Source organism: Palaemon carinicauda, chromosome 8 (genome assembly GCF_036898095.1).
Source record: "Palaemon carinicauda isolate YSFRI2023 chromosome 8, ASM3689809v2, whole genome shotgun sequence".
Lineage (NCBI taxonomy): Eukaryota > Metazoa > Arthropoda > Malacostraca > Decapoda > Palaemonidae > Palaemon > Palaemon carinicauda.
The window spans coordinates 8,563,977-8,580,723 of NC_090732.1; the positions used below are offsets into that span (position 1 = coordinate 8,563,977).

A 16,747-nucleotide genomic window follows, 5' to 3' on the forward strand; every position below is an offset into this window, starting at 1 on the left:
CTATGAAAGGAAGTTTATTTGTTATCGGTATTATGAAAAGGAGTTTATTCATTGTTTTTACTATGAAAGGAAGTTTATTTGTTATCGTTATTATGAAAAGGAGTTTATTCATTGTTTTTACTATGAAAGGAAGTTTATTTGTTATCGTTATTATGAAAAGGAGTTTATTCATTGTTTTTACTATGGAAGGAAGTTTATTTGTTATCGTTATTATGAAAAGGAGTTTATTCATTGTTTTTACTATGAAAGGAAGTTTATTTACTATCGGTATTATGAAAAGGAGTTTATTCATTATTGTTATTGTGAAAAGAATTTCATTCATTATTGCTCTTATAAAATGAAATTCATTATTGTTATTATGAAAATGTGTTTATTCATTGTTGGTATTAATAAAAGATGTTTACTCATTATTATTATTATGAAAAGAAGTTTATTCATTATTGTTATTATGAAATGAAGTTTATTCATTATTGTTATTTTAAAAATATGTTTATTCATTAATGTTATTATGAAAATATGTTTATTCATTATTATTATTATGTAAAGAAGTTTATTCATTAATGTTATTATGAAAATATGTTTATTCATTATTATTATTATGTAAAGAAGTTTATTCATTATTGTTATTATGAAATGAAGTTTATTCATTAATGTTATTATGGGAAGGTGATTATTCATTATTTTTAATATATAAAGATGTTCATTTATTATTGTTATTATGAAAAGAAGTTTATTCATTTTTGTTATAATGAAATGAAGTTTATTCATAATTGTTATTATAAACATATGTTTATTTATTATTTTCATTATGAAATGAATTTTATTAATTGTTGTTGTTATGAAAAGTGTGATTCTAGCGAAACAAAGGGTAAAATCTCTCTCTCTCTCTCTCTCTCTCTCTCTCTCTCTCTCTCTCTCTCTCTCTCTCTCTCTTGTCGATAAATATTTAATATCTTTGTTAATAAATACTATGAATATTATGTCATTATCTAATATTACTTCACATCTTTCATTTTGAAAGGAAATAGTTTATATTTTGGAAATAAATTAATTTCATGAAATGTCACTGAGAATTTTGATATATTTGAAGTATGTTGTATTTAGAAGAGAATTAATTAGCTATTTTTTTACTTTGAAACACTTGCTTTTGGTGAAAACAGTTAATTTTACTTTGACTATATAGAATACTTCCATTGAATAAAAGTAATTATTCAAGTTACATTTTTAGAAATTCCTTAAGAAGATTAATGTCATTTTCATGCTAAAGATTTTCATTTCGATAGAGACAGACTGTGTTGGTTAAAAAGCGTAAAGATACAAAAGAAAAAAGAAAATGAAAGTAAAAAATGCCTGGAAAAATTAAATAAAAAAAAATACCTATAATAATAATAATAATAATAATAATAATAATAATAATAATAATAATAATAATAATAATGTTATTATTATTATTATTATTATTATTATTATTATTATTATTATTATTATTATTATTATTATTATTATTATTAGCTAAGCTACAATCCTAGCTGGAACAGCAAGAAATTATAAGTCCAATGGCTCCACCAAGGAAAAATACCCCAGTGAGGAAAGGAAATAAGGAAATAGATAAACCTTGTGAGAAGTAATGAACAATTGAAATAAAACATTTTAAAAACAGTAACAACATTAAAACGAATCTTTCATTTATAAACTATAAAAACTTAAAAAACAAGACGAAGAGAAATAAGATCAAATAGGTCACAGAAAAATAAATAAAACAATTTATATATGTTAGCGTTAAATTTCATCATTCAAATAATTATTTTGCATTATATTTGTCTATTTCATTTTAGAATATATTGCACATTTGCAATTTCTCCATCTCCAGACGGCTAGTTAACTCATAATTTATATCCACCAGGTCTCGGTTAAAACCATCGCCTTTAACTTCCCCAAAACATCCTTAATTTATTATTTATTACGTTCTCGAGTAAAATGAATGGGAGAAAAATTCAATTAGATATCTGGTCTAATGACCACGTCAGCAAACATTTTCTGAAAGTATTTTTTTCTCTCTCCCTCCCTGGTCTCGAAAATAGTCCAGAAGGGGACATGTGGTTGGGAGTTTTCCTAGCCTGCCATTGGTAGGATACTTGCAACCAATCACAGTAATAGCCTTAGTTGCGAAATCCTCGTAGCAATTGGATGCTAGAAAGTTGCGTTTTACGAAATAAATTTTTGCGACGCAATTTTCTGGCGTAGCAATACAGCATGTGCGCAATTTACCTCTAGAAATATCTTGAACACGATCATCAACACTAAGTTTTTATTTTTCGTTGAATTTCATTATTCATCATGCAAGAAAAATTTTCTGAATGTTACAGATATCTTCGGTATAATTTTCCAAAATTCCACCAACTGCATTGATTATCTAATTCAAAAGATTTCACTGTCAAATCTTTGCTCAGACAACATCTATAAAGTTTTAAACGCTTCCAGAAGGCTAATATTACAGCCAAATCTTTGCTCAGACAGCTTCTTTAAAGTTTTGAACGCTTCCAGAAGGCTAATATTACAGCCAAACCATTGCGCAGACCGCTTCTTTAAAGTTTTGAACGCTTCCAGAAGGCTAATATTACAGCCAAACCATTGCGCAGACCGCTTCTTTAAAGGTGTGAACGCTTCCAGAAGGCTAATATTACAGCCAAACCATTGCGCAGACAGCTTCTTTAAAGGTGTAAACGCTTCCAGAAGGCTAATGTTACAGCCAAACCATTGCTCAGACAGCCTCTTTAAAGGTGTAAACGCATCCAGAAGGCTAATGTTACAGCCAAACCATTGCTCAGACAGCCTCTTTAAAGGTGTAAACGCATCCAGAAGGCTAATGTTACAGCCAAATCATTGCTCAGACAGCCTCTTTAAAGGTGTAAACGCATCCAGAAGGCTAATGTTACAGCCAAATCATTGCTCAGACAGCTTCTTTAAAGGTGTAAACGCTTCCAGAAGGCTAATGTTACAGCCAAACCATTGCTCAGACAGCCTCTTTAAAGGTGTAAACGCATCCAGAAGGCTAATGTTACAGCCAAATCATTGCTCAGACAGCCTCTTTAAAGGTGTAAACGCATCCAGAAGGCTAATGTTACAGCCAAATCATTGCTCAGACAGCCTCTTTAAAGGTGTAAACGCATCCAGAAGGCTAATGTTACAGCCAAATCATTGCTCAGACAGCCTCTTTAAAGGTGTAAACGCATCCAGAAGGCTAATGTTACAGCCAAATCATTGCTCAGACAGCCTCTTTAAAGGTGTAAACGCATCCAGAAGGCTAATGTTACAGCCAAATCATTGCTCAGACAGCCTCTTTAAAGGTGTAAACGCATCCAGAAGGCTAATGTTACAGCCAAATCATTGCTCAGACAGCCTCTTTAAAGGTGTAAACGCATCCAGAAGGCTAATGTTACAGCCAAATCATTGCTCAGACAGCCTCTTTAAAGGTGTAAACGCATCCAGAAGGCTAATGTTACAGCCAAATCATTGCTCAGACAGCCTCTTTAAAGGTGTAAACGCATCCAGAAGGCTAATGTTACAGCCAAATCATTGCTCAGACAGCCTCTTTAAAGGTGTAAACGCATCCAGAAGGCTAATATTACAGCCAAATCATTGCTCAGACAGCCTCTTTAAAGTTGTATAAACGCTTCCAGAAGGCTAATATTACTGCTAGATCTTTATTCAGACAGTATCTATAACGTTCAAAACGCTTCCAGAGGACTAAAATTACTTCCAGATCTTTGCTCGGACAGCATCTATAAAGCTTAAAACGCTTCCAGAAGGCTAAAATTACTGCCAAATCTTTGCTCAGGCAGCATTTATAACGGTTAAAACGATTCCAGAAAACGGAAATTATTGCCAGATCTTTGCTCAGGCAGCGTCTCTAACGTTTAAAACGCTTCCAGGAACTGAAATTACTGCCAGAACTTTATTCAGACAACCTCTATTGCGATCTAGAAATGGCGTCTTTCCTACCGCGTCAATTTCTCTTTTCTCCGACCTTGAACGATGCGTTTGGGAATAGAGCGATCTATAAAGGTGGCGGTAACATGTATTCATAACTTTCAAAATAGAAAAAAAAATACCTAGTCGATTTCAATCATCTCTAAATAACCAACCAATCACATTCTCGAGTTGCCTTGCGCTCACGTTTTGATTGGCCGGACGGATCCAGAGCTTTCGTGTTTGCATTTCAAGCTTGCGTGAAAGCAAAGACTTTGCGGTAAATACCTAATCATAATATAACTCGTGTCGACGTAAAACCCCTTCCTTGGTGTTTTGAAAATTGTCCTCTTCCCCTTAGCCAATAGAATTCAAGTAATCAGGGAATCCCCATTTCTAATTGGCTTCCGGCCCCGTGGGCGGGTGTTTTGGCGGCAGGTTTATGAGATCCCGTCGAGTAGATGTCAGCGAAGATGAGTTGAAGGTGTTGAGGATATTTTTGGCTCCTCTTTCCCTTCTCGCCATTAACGCGTGTCCCTTGGGTTGCAAATCTTCAGCCATATGTACACATGTAGACTATACAATGTATTCATATTCAGTTTGTCATGTATACTATATACTGCAGATGGAATTGTTGTGTATGTTGTCAAATCTAGCATCATTTTTAAAGCAACAATCTTTATCTATATCTTCATGTCTATCAATAGTCATTAGTTGTCTATATACAGTAAACTATTTTCCCCATCTTTCATTGTATTTGTTTTTTACTTAATCTCTATACAGAGGAAGAATAAAAAAAAATATTGTTTGCACAGACACTTCATCCTAAGACCCTTTCATCTAAATTGCCCTTTTCTCTAAGGACACTAATAAATGTACAGCTTAGATTAACATAGTGGTAGGAATCTCTCTCTCTTTCTCTCTCTCTCTCTCTCTCTCTCTCTCTCTCTCTCTCTCTCTCTCTCTCTCTCTAGATTTAAAGGTTTAAAGGCCGCTGATGAATGGCAGGGACAATTGACAGTGACATTGCCCTATCGAGCAGGGCAGTGCCCTAGAGACTGACCATATACACATATCATCACCGCCCAAGCCCCCTCTCCACCCAAGGGAGGACCAAGGAGGGCGAGGCAATGGCTGCTGATGACTCAGTAGATAGACCTATAGGCTCCCCCAAACCTCCCATCTTTAGCTCATAAGGATGGTGAGGTTGCAGTGACCAAAGGAACTAGCGAGTTTGAGCGGTACTCGAACCCCAGTCTGGTGTTCACCATCAGGGACGTTACCACATCGGCCACCACAATCCTATAGCTACTAAGACCTCGAGGACACTATTTTATTTGTATATGTTTCTTATAGATTGGAGAGGAATTTATAGATACACCTAGCAGAGGTGGAAGACCCAGGCCTACATGGCTGAGGACTGTGAAGCGTGAAGTTGGAGATGATTAATGGAGAAGTATTGATTTAAAAGCTCATGGTAGAGACGAGTGGCGAATTCTAGCCGAGGCCCTTTGCATCAATAGGCGTAGGAGATGATGATCATGATGATTATTATTATAGATTACTATTCTATATATTCTATTTTATCATTTCATGAAACATTTGGAATTTTCCACTTTTTGGATATGAAAATTTGGGTTATGTGAGATTGGTAGCTTCCTTATGCACTTTAAATAAGGTGTGATAATATTACTTTATTTTATTTATGGATCACATAGTCAATGCATATGTTGATTTTTATTTCTTGATTTGCAGAAAAATAATTCATTCACCTGTTAAGTGCAAAAGATTATATAGCTTTACATATATTTTAATCTATTTACCTTTTCATTGCCGAAAAGGATGAATTAAGAACATTGGCAGGCATAGTAAAGGTTGCAGAGGTGATGAGAGCCACTTCTGAGATGGTTTGGACACGTGTTGAGGATGGAAGGAGGAGGGGGGAGTGAGCAGAGCTTGGGAGGAACCTGTTAAGGGAGAAGATCGAGACAGAGGGAGAGAATTAGATGGCGAGATAAGGTGAATGATGATATGGAGAGAAAAGGTTTGGTGGAAGAGGGATGCCTTTGACAGAAGGCATTGGAGAAGACGCATCAGGCAACCGACCCCTTAATGTAGGGAGCACGGTGAGATGGGAGAAGGAGACTTATTTATTACCGAGTCAAGAAAGACGTCGTGGAATCGGGTAAGAACGTTTCAAATTTAGAATCTTTCGATTCAGAAGTGGATGACGTCAAAGTAAACAAAATCTAGATTGCTCGAGAGCTCTAGTGGCGTTTCCTTTTACACTTGATTTTAGAGAGTTTCTCCTTTTGGTTTATTCTTACTTGAAATAGGTGACACGATGGTGATTATTTTTCCATGAATAGACATTGTAGTGGAAGAACACTATTAAAAAAAAACGTAATTGTAATCGGAAATTCTCCGTAAAAATATACTGTTCTCAGCCGTATTTCAGTGAAATACAGGCGACCGTAATTTTACCCTACTTTATTTTTACTATCATCTATGGGTTGGTGACCGTAATATCACTCTTTTACGTCAATATATCCGTATTTGAAACTCTAAATGCCTCGCAACATTTATTCCATCATTTTTTTACGGCAAATTTTTAACAGTGAAAAATATATGATTCATCTTTGGCAGAATTTAACGCAACTAACAGATACACACTTGACTTTTGTTTCCACATAAGCCTTTTTTGAAAGTACAGTATTAATAATAGGATATATGTTATTTCAAATTCATTATCCAACTAAAATATTATTATCCACATTTTTTCATTACCTCCGTCAACGAAGTTGGGAGGAGGTTATGTTTTTTCGCCCCTCTTTGTCCGTTTGTTTGTTTGTGAACAACTTCCTGGCCACAATTTTACTCACAGAAGAGTGAAAATTTTAATTGTCATGTTGAGACGTGGAATTGATTCAGTTTTGAAAGTCCTAGGTCAAAGGTCAAGGTCGACCCAATTAACCCTACCCTTAGCCCCAAGTTTGCACATGGTTGTCACACAAACTTTAAATATGCCTACGGTCTAAATTGATTCTAGGAAAGGCAAGCTGGTTGTTATTATTATTATTATTATTATTATTATTATTATTATTATTATTACTTGCTAAGCTACAACCCTAGTTAGGAAAGCAGGATGCTATAACCCCGGGGCTCCAATAGGGAAAAATAGCCCAGTGAGGAAAGGAAACAAGAAAAAATATCTTAATTACAGTAACAACCTTAAAATAAATATTTCCTAAATAAACTATAAAAAACTTTAACAAAACAATAGGAAGCGAAATAAGATAGAATAGTGTGCCCGAGTGTACCCTCAAGCAAGAGAACTCTAACCCAAGACAGTGGATTCGAGAAATAGGCTGCCGTGGAGGAGATCTGCACTATCAGAGTGTTTTTTTAGTTTAAAAAGTATGTGAGGAACTTTCAATAAACAAATTTCAACCTCGCATGTCTATACATAGTTTTCAAATTAAAAATGTATGCCTCTATTCCATTGCCAAAAATTCAAAATAGTTACTAAAGGTAATTCAGTCTACTGAAGACTGGTTTCAACTTTTTCTCATATCGTTTATTCATTTCCTTATTTCTTTTCCTCACTGGGCTATTTTTTCCTATTGGAGCCCTTAGGCTTATAGCATCTTGCTTTTCCAACTAGGGTTGTAGCTTAACTAATAATAATAATAATAATAATAATAATTATAATTGTATTGTTAGGTAATAGTCTCCTTTTTCAAATGTCATGTTTTGTTTAAAATAATCTTCTTGCTTTCAATGTTAATTATATCATGATATATTTTCAATTCTCTTATATTTAATTTACAGTTTTATTGAGTCTTTTATCAGTTTGAATATATCGTATATTTTACAGCCTTGATGAGATAAAAATTCATGAAAAATTTGGCCAACAAATCCAAATAATAATTAAATAACTTTTATCCATCGATTTTCTATTCTTTATTTTTTTCTTTATTTTTCTTTTTTTAAGTCTAGTTCATTTTTATTCGAGAATAATGGGGGCTTGCGAGGTCAACTATAAATAAACAATGCATATATTACAAAGAAAAACTAGAGGCGCACTCAGTAGAGTGCAGACCTCCGCATCAGAAACTTATTTCTCAACCTTTTGCTTGACCTTGACATTCGACCCTTGACTTTAATAATCGAATAATTGGCGTGGATTTTCATACACTCAAATGTAAACCAAGTTTGAAGTCTCTGTGACAATGATGTCCAAACTTATGGCTGATTACGTGAATTGGACATTTTAGTTAACCATGACCTTGATCTTTAACCTTGGCCTTCCAAAATTTAAAAAATTCCAGTTTATTACATGGGAGTTAATCCCTGCAAGTTTCATTATTCTACGATTGAAATTATGTCCAGGAAGCTGTTCACTAACAAACACACACAAACAGGGAGTAAAACAACCTCCTCCCAACTTCGTTGGCAGAGGTAATAATACTTAGATGTGGAAAAGTCTACCCGCGAAGATCCAACTTAAATAGAACTTTTTTTCATGTTTTCCTCGGAGTTTCCATTCAGAATATTGGCACATGTAAAAATAGGCAAGACACAATCCTGATATTATACATTGAAGCTGATTTTCTTATGCGAAGCAGGGAGAATTTCAACCTCATGAAAATGCGAGAGCCTTGCCAAGGAAAGTGTAAAGTCAGTGCAAAATCCAATCTTCGCTAATGACTAGTTCACTTTGTTGACAACTTCCCTCATTCTAATATAAGCGACGTAAGCGTAACGGTTCATTGAATGGTCTCCTTTTTCTAAAAATTTTTATTTGTGTTCTCCTATTCATGGATTTGATGGGATACACACACACACACACACACACACACACACACACACACACACACACACACAGTATACCCCCTTTCTGAACTCGGTTACCTCAACGTAGCCAATGGGTTTGTGTATCACCCTGATCAGCAATGCCATACTAGTGAGGGCCGCCCATACTAGGTTGGTTTGCTGTGAGTGATCAGACTAAAGTCTCGCACCGTCATTATTCCGCAGTGGTCAGTGTGGTGATGAAAACTTACCAAACCTCAGGCATATCTGAGGCCGTTGTCCTGCAATTGTCGTTTTTACTGTTGTATGTAAATACATCCTATTTATTATTCACTTACTTTTTGAGCTTAAAATGTGTTTATGAAGTTGAATGCACTGCCTAGATCTTATCAAACACGTGAGCTAAACAATGGCCCGCTATTCTTCTGAAAGAGGCATGATAATATAATCCTGTCATTAGTACACATTCGCAATAAATTAATTACTATGAATTAAAGGTAAAATGAAATATTTGGAAGCCCTTCATGCTCACAGGTGACCACCCTTGATTGGTAGGTGTCCCAAATTTATAGAAACTGACGGATACTACACATTGGGAGATAGTTCTACAAATTATAACAGCGCCCCCAAAGAATAATGGCCTCCCCATAAAAAATTATTTGATCCTGGGATCAAGCACAAAAAAAAAGTTCATCGTGTGCAGTTCTTCCCTGAATTTTTTTCACTAAGATTCCAAAGGTGAATTACTTGACGCTAATTTAGGATGTCATGTATTATACAGCATCAATTTTGGAAGCAGTCGAATCATATTTAGGTCCCCGATAGAGGCACAGAGGCTATTATTATTATTATTATTATTATTATTATTATCATTAATTGCTAAGCTACAACTCTGGTTGGAAAAGCAGGATGCTATAAGCCCAGGGGCTCCAACAGGGAAAATAGCCCAGTGAGGAAAGCAAACAAAGAAAAATAAAATTTTCTAGAAGAGTAACATTAAAATAAATATTTCCTATATAAACAAGTGAGCAAGTCCTGAACGCGGACATGGTCCTCGTAGAGGACATACCTCCGCCAAGGTGACCTAGAGCGCCATATGTCCTAGAATCATGAATTGATGTGACTTCGACTTTCAAGTAACGTTTGACCTTGACCTTCACATGACCTTGGCTTCAAGTGACCTTGATCTTCAAATGTACTTGACCTTCAAGTGACCTGCTTGACTTTTGACCTTCAAGTGATCTTTGTTCATTTGCCACTGATACTTAATATGACATTGATATAATGCACCAATATGACCTTGACCTTTGACCTTTATAAATTTGAACATCACCCATGGGTTGCGCCTGGACTAGGACTTCCCTGTTGGCTTATGCAAAAGTCAGTGCTTTATTTCTGTCTCTTGATATGGCCACTTATGTCATAGTGACACCAGTGACCCCTGTGACCTTGACCTTGGGGTGACCTTGACCAAAATTTAATCAGTTCTTCCATACACATTGGGGAACTACTTGGCCAAGTTTGAAGTGATTCCGTGTAGAAATGTGGCCTCTACGTTGTCCACAGACAGACAGACAAACAGAGAAACAAACAAACAAACAAACAAACAAACCGAACCGAAAACATAACCTCCTGGCGGAGGTAACTATAAAAAACTAAAAAAAAAAAAAAACAAGAAGAAGAGAAACAAGAAAGAACAGCATGCCCGAGTGTACCCTCAAGCAAGAGAACTCTTACCCAAGAAAGTGAAAGACCATGGTACAGTGGCTATGGCACTACCCAAGACTAGAGAACAATGGTTTGATTTTGGAGTGTCATTCTCCTAGAAGAGCTGCTTACCATAACTAAAGAGTCTTTTACCCTTACCAAGAGGAAAGTGGCCACTGAGCAATTACAGTTCAGTAACCCCTGGGGTAAAGAAGAATTGTTTGGTAATCACAGTGTTGTCAGGTGTATTAGGACAGAGGAGAATAAGTAAAGAATAAGCCAGACTTCGCTGTGTATGTGTGTAGGCAAAAAGGAAAATGAACCGTAACCAGAGAGAAGGATCCAATGTAGTACTGTCTGGCCAGTCAAAAGACCCCATAAATCTAGCGGTAGTATCTCAACGGGTGGCTGGTGCCCTGTCCAACCTACTACCGCACAAATTCCATAGATGAATTACTTGACGCTAATTTAGGATCTCATGTATTATACAGCATCAATTTTGAAAGCAGTCAAATCATATTTAGGTCTCCGATAGAGGCTCAGGGGCTAGGGGTAACTCAATAATTGAAATAAGGTATTTCTAATGAATTATTCGAAAAGATTTTCTGTTTATTTATACTCCTTTCCCTTTAAACCTTTCAATTGTAAGCGATTGCAATGCCTTGTCCTATACTTCACAGAGTTCATCGTCATTAATTACCCTTGCATAGGGTAGTAGGTTGGCCTGGGCACCAGCCACCCGTTGAGATACTACCACTAGAGATTCATGGCGTCTTTTGACTGGCCAGACAGTACTACATTGGTTTCTTGTCTCTGGTCACGGTTCATTTTCCCATTTGCCTACACATAAACAGAATAGTCTGGCCTATTCTATACATATTGTCCTCTGTCCTCATACACCTGACAACACTGAGATTACCAAACAATTCTTCTTCACCCAAGTGGTTACTGCGCTGTAATTGTTCAGTGGGCACTTTCCTCTTATTAAGGGTAGAAGAGAGACTTTAACTATGGTAAGAAACTCTTCTAGGAGAAGGACACTCCAAAATCAAACCATTGTTCTCTAGTCTTGGGTAGTGCCGTAGCCTCTGTACCATGGTCTTCCACTGTCTTGGGTTAGAGTTCTCTTGCTTGAGGGTACACTTGGGCACACTATTCTATCTAATTTCTCTTCCTCTTGTTTTGTTAAAGTTTATATAGTTTATATAGATATTTATCTTAATGTTGTTACTCTTAACATGTTTTATTTTTCATTGTTTCCTTTCCTCACTGGGCTGTTTTCCCTGTTGGAGCCCCTGAGCTTATAGCATTGTGCTTTTCCAGCTAGGGTTGTAGCTTAGCAAATAATAATAATAATAATAATAATAATAATAATAATAATAATAATAATAATAATAATACATTTACTTTTTAAAAATTCAACTCTACTCCTAAACAAATGCCTTACTCATTTATCTGCCTCTGAGCATAACTCACATAAATCATAGTTTTAATTCCTTTTCTATAATTTTCTTTTAAATGTAACAGGTTCAACATCATTTTTGCTATTTCTTCTTCTATTTCTTCTATGTTCCTTTTAGTTCAATTTGCTAATTTAATGTTTTATTTCTCTCTTGAGTTCTTGCTTACTTTGGTTTATTACCTCAATATGGTATCATAGTATTTTGATATTTTTTTAACACTTTTCCCCAACATTTCCCGTCTGAGTTCCTTATTTGATATTCCTGTCTCTAGTCTTTCTTATGTGAAGTTATTGCATTTTTATACTCAATTCTATTTTGACATGTCGGTTTCCGCTATCAACTATTTTTTTCACAATCTTGCACTGAAATCCCTCTAGCTCCTATATTTTTCTTTTATAGCATCCATGTAGGCTCTCTTTATTTACTACCAAACCAGTTACTACTGGTTCATATATCATTATTCTAGCCTATAATGCCAATGGTATTACCTCCATAATTCCTGTAAATTTTCGATTTTTCCTTCCTCTGTGTTTATGCTAAGACTACTGTCTCATTTTCTTTGAATACCCTGCGTATTTTTAATTTCTATAACTACTCATTTTCAATTTTAATCATCTCTATGATTCTCCTAACTTATTCCTTTTATATCTTTGCTAATAAAGCTAAATTTTGACGATTACCATGTTAAGTAAATCTCTTTATTCTTTTCCATATTGTGACATTTGCAAGTGCGCATACCGAAAGAGCAAAGTCTACACCAAATCGGCAAGAAGAAGGCCGTAACCTAGCAACGCGGTTTGTTTACTTACGAGTACAGTAAAACATTTGAGTATAGAAGACATAAGGGTTGAAAACTTTTGCAAATTATCAATATGTAATATCGTATCAGACAATTTATAATTTTTATCTTCTTATATTTATTGAAAATTCAACCTTCCTATATTTATTATTAAGTAATATTCACATATTAATTTCCGTTTTATATTATCTAAAACTGCGCGAGTAGTCATATTTCTAAATGTCTTTCGTTCACCACTCAGTCTGACAGAAGACAACATTCCACACAGACGAAGTTTGAAGTTAGAACTTCGTAGTAAAGAAGTGACTGAAGAAATTGTCTATTGTCTCTTATACGTGGTGTGTTCGTTTTAAATCAACCGGAAATATGATGCTACAAAACATCCAGATTCGAGATGGAGAATATACAAAAACTATATATATTTTGGTAATTATCAAGGTTTATGCTAATGTGTACATCGTATGACAAGGCGGTATTATTGATATTCTATTATAGGTCATTTGACTTTAATGTTGTTTAGTTTTAAGCCTTGGCAATGGATTGAACTATTGATTCCCTATAATTGGTAATTTGACCTTCATTTCAACTTCAAACAAACTGAAAAAATAGTTTGACTACTTACTTCCCCGATACATACTCACTAAATCTGGTTTTATTATAATTGAAATGAAGTCGAATTCTGTGAAATCGCATTATTTACGGTAAAAATTATAGTTTCACACCTATTTAGAGTAGAAAAGCTTGTCCCGTCTGTAACTATAATAAAACCGTCATTTTCGTCAAGTGTGTTAACGAAGTACCTTTTTTTATTAATCATTTGAGTTGGTGTGTACGAGCTTTTTCATAAGCTCATTGTATTCACTATCCATTGATTTTATTTCCCAACCCATACATCTAACAAATTGCAAGCAGAACCAAGCCGAAAACTTAAGTTTTAAGAGTTAGTGGGAGCACCAGGAATGAGTGAATTGAACCAAAATGAAAGTAGAAACATTAATTTTTATTATTATATCCGCCAAGTGTGTTATAAAATTACCTAAATTTATTTGTTTACTTGTGTTTGTCCGTGAACAGGATTACGTCAAAGCTTCTTTCCGAATGTTCGCTAAATTTTAACAACGGATAGGTATTATTATTATTATTATTATTATTACTAGCTAAGCTATAATCCTAGTTGGAAAAGCCATTAAATTTTAGAGGTGATCAGGATCAAGATCACCATTCTGATTATTATTGTTATTGTTATATAGTAAATAAGTTCATTTACTGTCAACATATGAAAAAGAGGCTGTAGGCTTGAGTAAAATATTGAGTCTTCATTGGCGGAGGTTTGAAAGCTTTGATTGCTCTTATTATTATTACTAGTAAGCTACAACCCTAGTTGGAAAAGCAGAATGCTATAAGCCCAAGTGGAAAAATAACCCAGTGAGGAAAATAAATAGATAAACTACAGTATATGATAACTTTGAAAAATAATGAATAAAGAATACAAAATATCTTAAAGTCATGAACAGAATAAATCTGTCATATATAAACTAAGAAGAGAGACTTATGTCAACCTGTTCAACATAAAAAAATTTACTGCAAGTTTGGACTTCTTAAGATAAGCAACAATCCAATAAAGTGTAATACCATATGTAACGATGTTACAATGGTTACTGCTATGATATCGGTAGCTTGCTAATGTCACTTAACTTTTCCGTCAGAATCTACCTGGTTGGAGAACTTTACTCTTCATCCCTGAACCCTGGGAACAATAACGAAATGTGACCTAGAGAGCCATAAATTATTTAGTTAAATGGAGGTTTGCAACCTAACCTAAGGCAATAGTTCTTAATTGGCTTGGTCCTGTCGTACCGCCTTTTATTTAACTTTGACCATTCCCGTAACTTAGCCTGACAAGAAATGCTATAAGTAATACAGTGAGGCACAGATATGTATTCTAATGTAACCTCTCACAGTTCAACCTAATCTAAGATACCATGTCCTACCATGCCAGGAGGCCCTGCACTCAATCCACCTTATCCAGCCTATGTAATAAGTGTAGTCTCCAGATTAAAAAAAAAAGGATGTGTAAAATAGACTTATTTAAACAAACTGTATCTATCTATTTCTGACTTCATGAGACAGTTCATACTGCATACACCTAGACTGCTGAGGCATGAGGTACCAGCTAGCACTGGAGGTCACAAAGTTAGGGGCTAGGCCCCATCTTTGCCTTCAAGAGGAATCTTGGAATTGGGCAAGTCATGAAGGCTGGGGTGTCTATACACCAGACCACCTTCACATTTTTTTTTCTACAAGAACGGGTGTAAGAAATGAGTTAGCGGCTAGAGCGGCTAGAGTGGATATGAATGTGTTGAGGTGGTTTGGCCATGTTGAGAGAATGGAAAATGGCTGTCTGCTAAAGAAGGTGATGAATGCAAGAGTTGATGGGAGAAGTACAAGAGGAAGGCCAAGGTTTGGGTGGATGGATGGTGTGAAGAAAGCTCTGGGTGATAGGAGGATAGATGTGAGAGAGGCAAGAGAGCGTGCTAGAAATAGGAATGAATGGCGAGCGATTGTGACGCAGTTCCGGTAGGCCCTGCTGCTTCCTCCGGTGCCTTAGATGACCGCGGAGGTAGCAGCAGTAGGGGACTCAGCAGTATGAAGCTTCATCTGTGGTGGAAATGTGGGAGGTTGGGCTGTGGCACCCTAGCAGTACCAGCTGAACTCGGCTGAGTCCCTGGTTAGGCTGGAGGAACGTAGAGAGTAGAGGTCCCCTTTTTGTTTTGTTTCTTGTTGTTGTCGGCTACCCCCCAAAATTGGGGGAAGTGCCTTTGGTATATGTATGTATGTATGTATGTATGTACAAGAGTATACCCACATGTTCCTAGAGACCTTGGTGTGGTGGCTGCTCAAGTAGTTGTGTAGCCTGTCTTTTGAGGACGAAGCGGTTGAAACATTACTCACTGGATCTTACTTGATGCTGGTAATCTAAACTTCTTAGTTCCATTGTTTAAGATCTAGAGAAATATCCCCTGTCCTCCCTGGATAAGGGAGAGGCTGGGGGAATATATACCATCCAGTCGATCTTCATTAGCCAGGTATATTATTTCTTAATGTATACGAGTAGAAAGAAATAACAAATTTTGAATGTAATTTTTATTGTTCCTAACTAAGTTAAATTTCACACCTCTCAGTCTTGAACCAAAAGGTCATAATGTGAAGAACTTCTGACAATTGATGGGCTTCTCTTCCTTGCTCACCACCTCTCATTAACTATGCTGTTAATGGTTTCAACAGTCATTCCAAATGGTGCTGAAAACATATCACTGTTCAGAGGACTCAGGTTTTTATAGCTTGAAAAAATACAAATTACTTTTAAAATTTATTTTTCTAAATATCTAATCATGTCTGATGCACTATTCCAATAAACTAATATTTGTCTAATGTATTGGTGTATTAAATTTATTCTGCAGTAAAAAGTAATTGTTAATACTGAATGCAGTGATTAGACTGAGATTGGTACTCTTGCAGTAAAGTCTTCAGTTCCTTAGATATACTAATTTGTAAACTGCTCAGCCTGATTTTTGTATGATGTTCCAAGCCAGTTTTTTTATGATAGGGAAATGTATGGAATATATGATTTTATTCTAATTCTTTACTATGGTTATAAGAGCCTGGCTTGCTTTCAGATTAAAGAGCAGCGGTACAGTGAAGCCGTTCAAATATTGAATCACATATTGGAGGGATACCCAAGTGTAAGTATTTACTGTACTTTGGTATCTGGACAAAAAGTCCCATATTCCTTTTCTTTTGTGAAGATATATCTGCAATAAAGAATTTTAAATATTTAACTTAGCCGGTGAATATATATAGCTGCAACTCTGTTGCTCGACAGACAAAAAACTGTAAAAAACTCGCCAGCGATCGCTATACAGGTTGCGGGTGTGCCCATCAGCGCCAACTGTCGGCCAGATACCATACTCAATGTAAACAAAGACTCAATTTC

The 16,747-nt window shown here is 35.6% G+C and overlaps 1 protein-coding gene across 2 annotated transcripts in view; it reads left to right on the forward strand.

The window, feature by feature from the left end:
- Positions 1 to 16,747, forward strand: part of Ttc30 (tetratricopeptide repeat domain 30) — a 218,442-nt gene that overhangs the window by 134,957 nt on the left and 66,738 nt on the right. Inside the window, exons 1-2 of one of the 2 annotated variants that reach the window (XM_068378453.1) lie at positions 13,013 to 13,179; positions 16,431 to 16,496. In XM_068378453.1, coding sequence (XP_068234554.1) covers positions 13,120 to 13,179; positions 16,431 to 16,496 — 126 coding nt within the window. In that variant the 5' untranslated portion in view covers positions 13,013 to 13,119. Of the gene's footprint in view, positions 1 to 13,012; positions 13,180 to 16,430; positions 16,497 to 16,747 lie in introns of those variants that run through there. The other variant, XM_068378454.1, reaches the window with a different exon arrangement.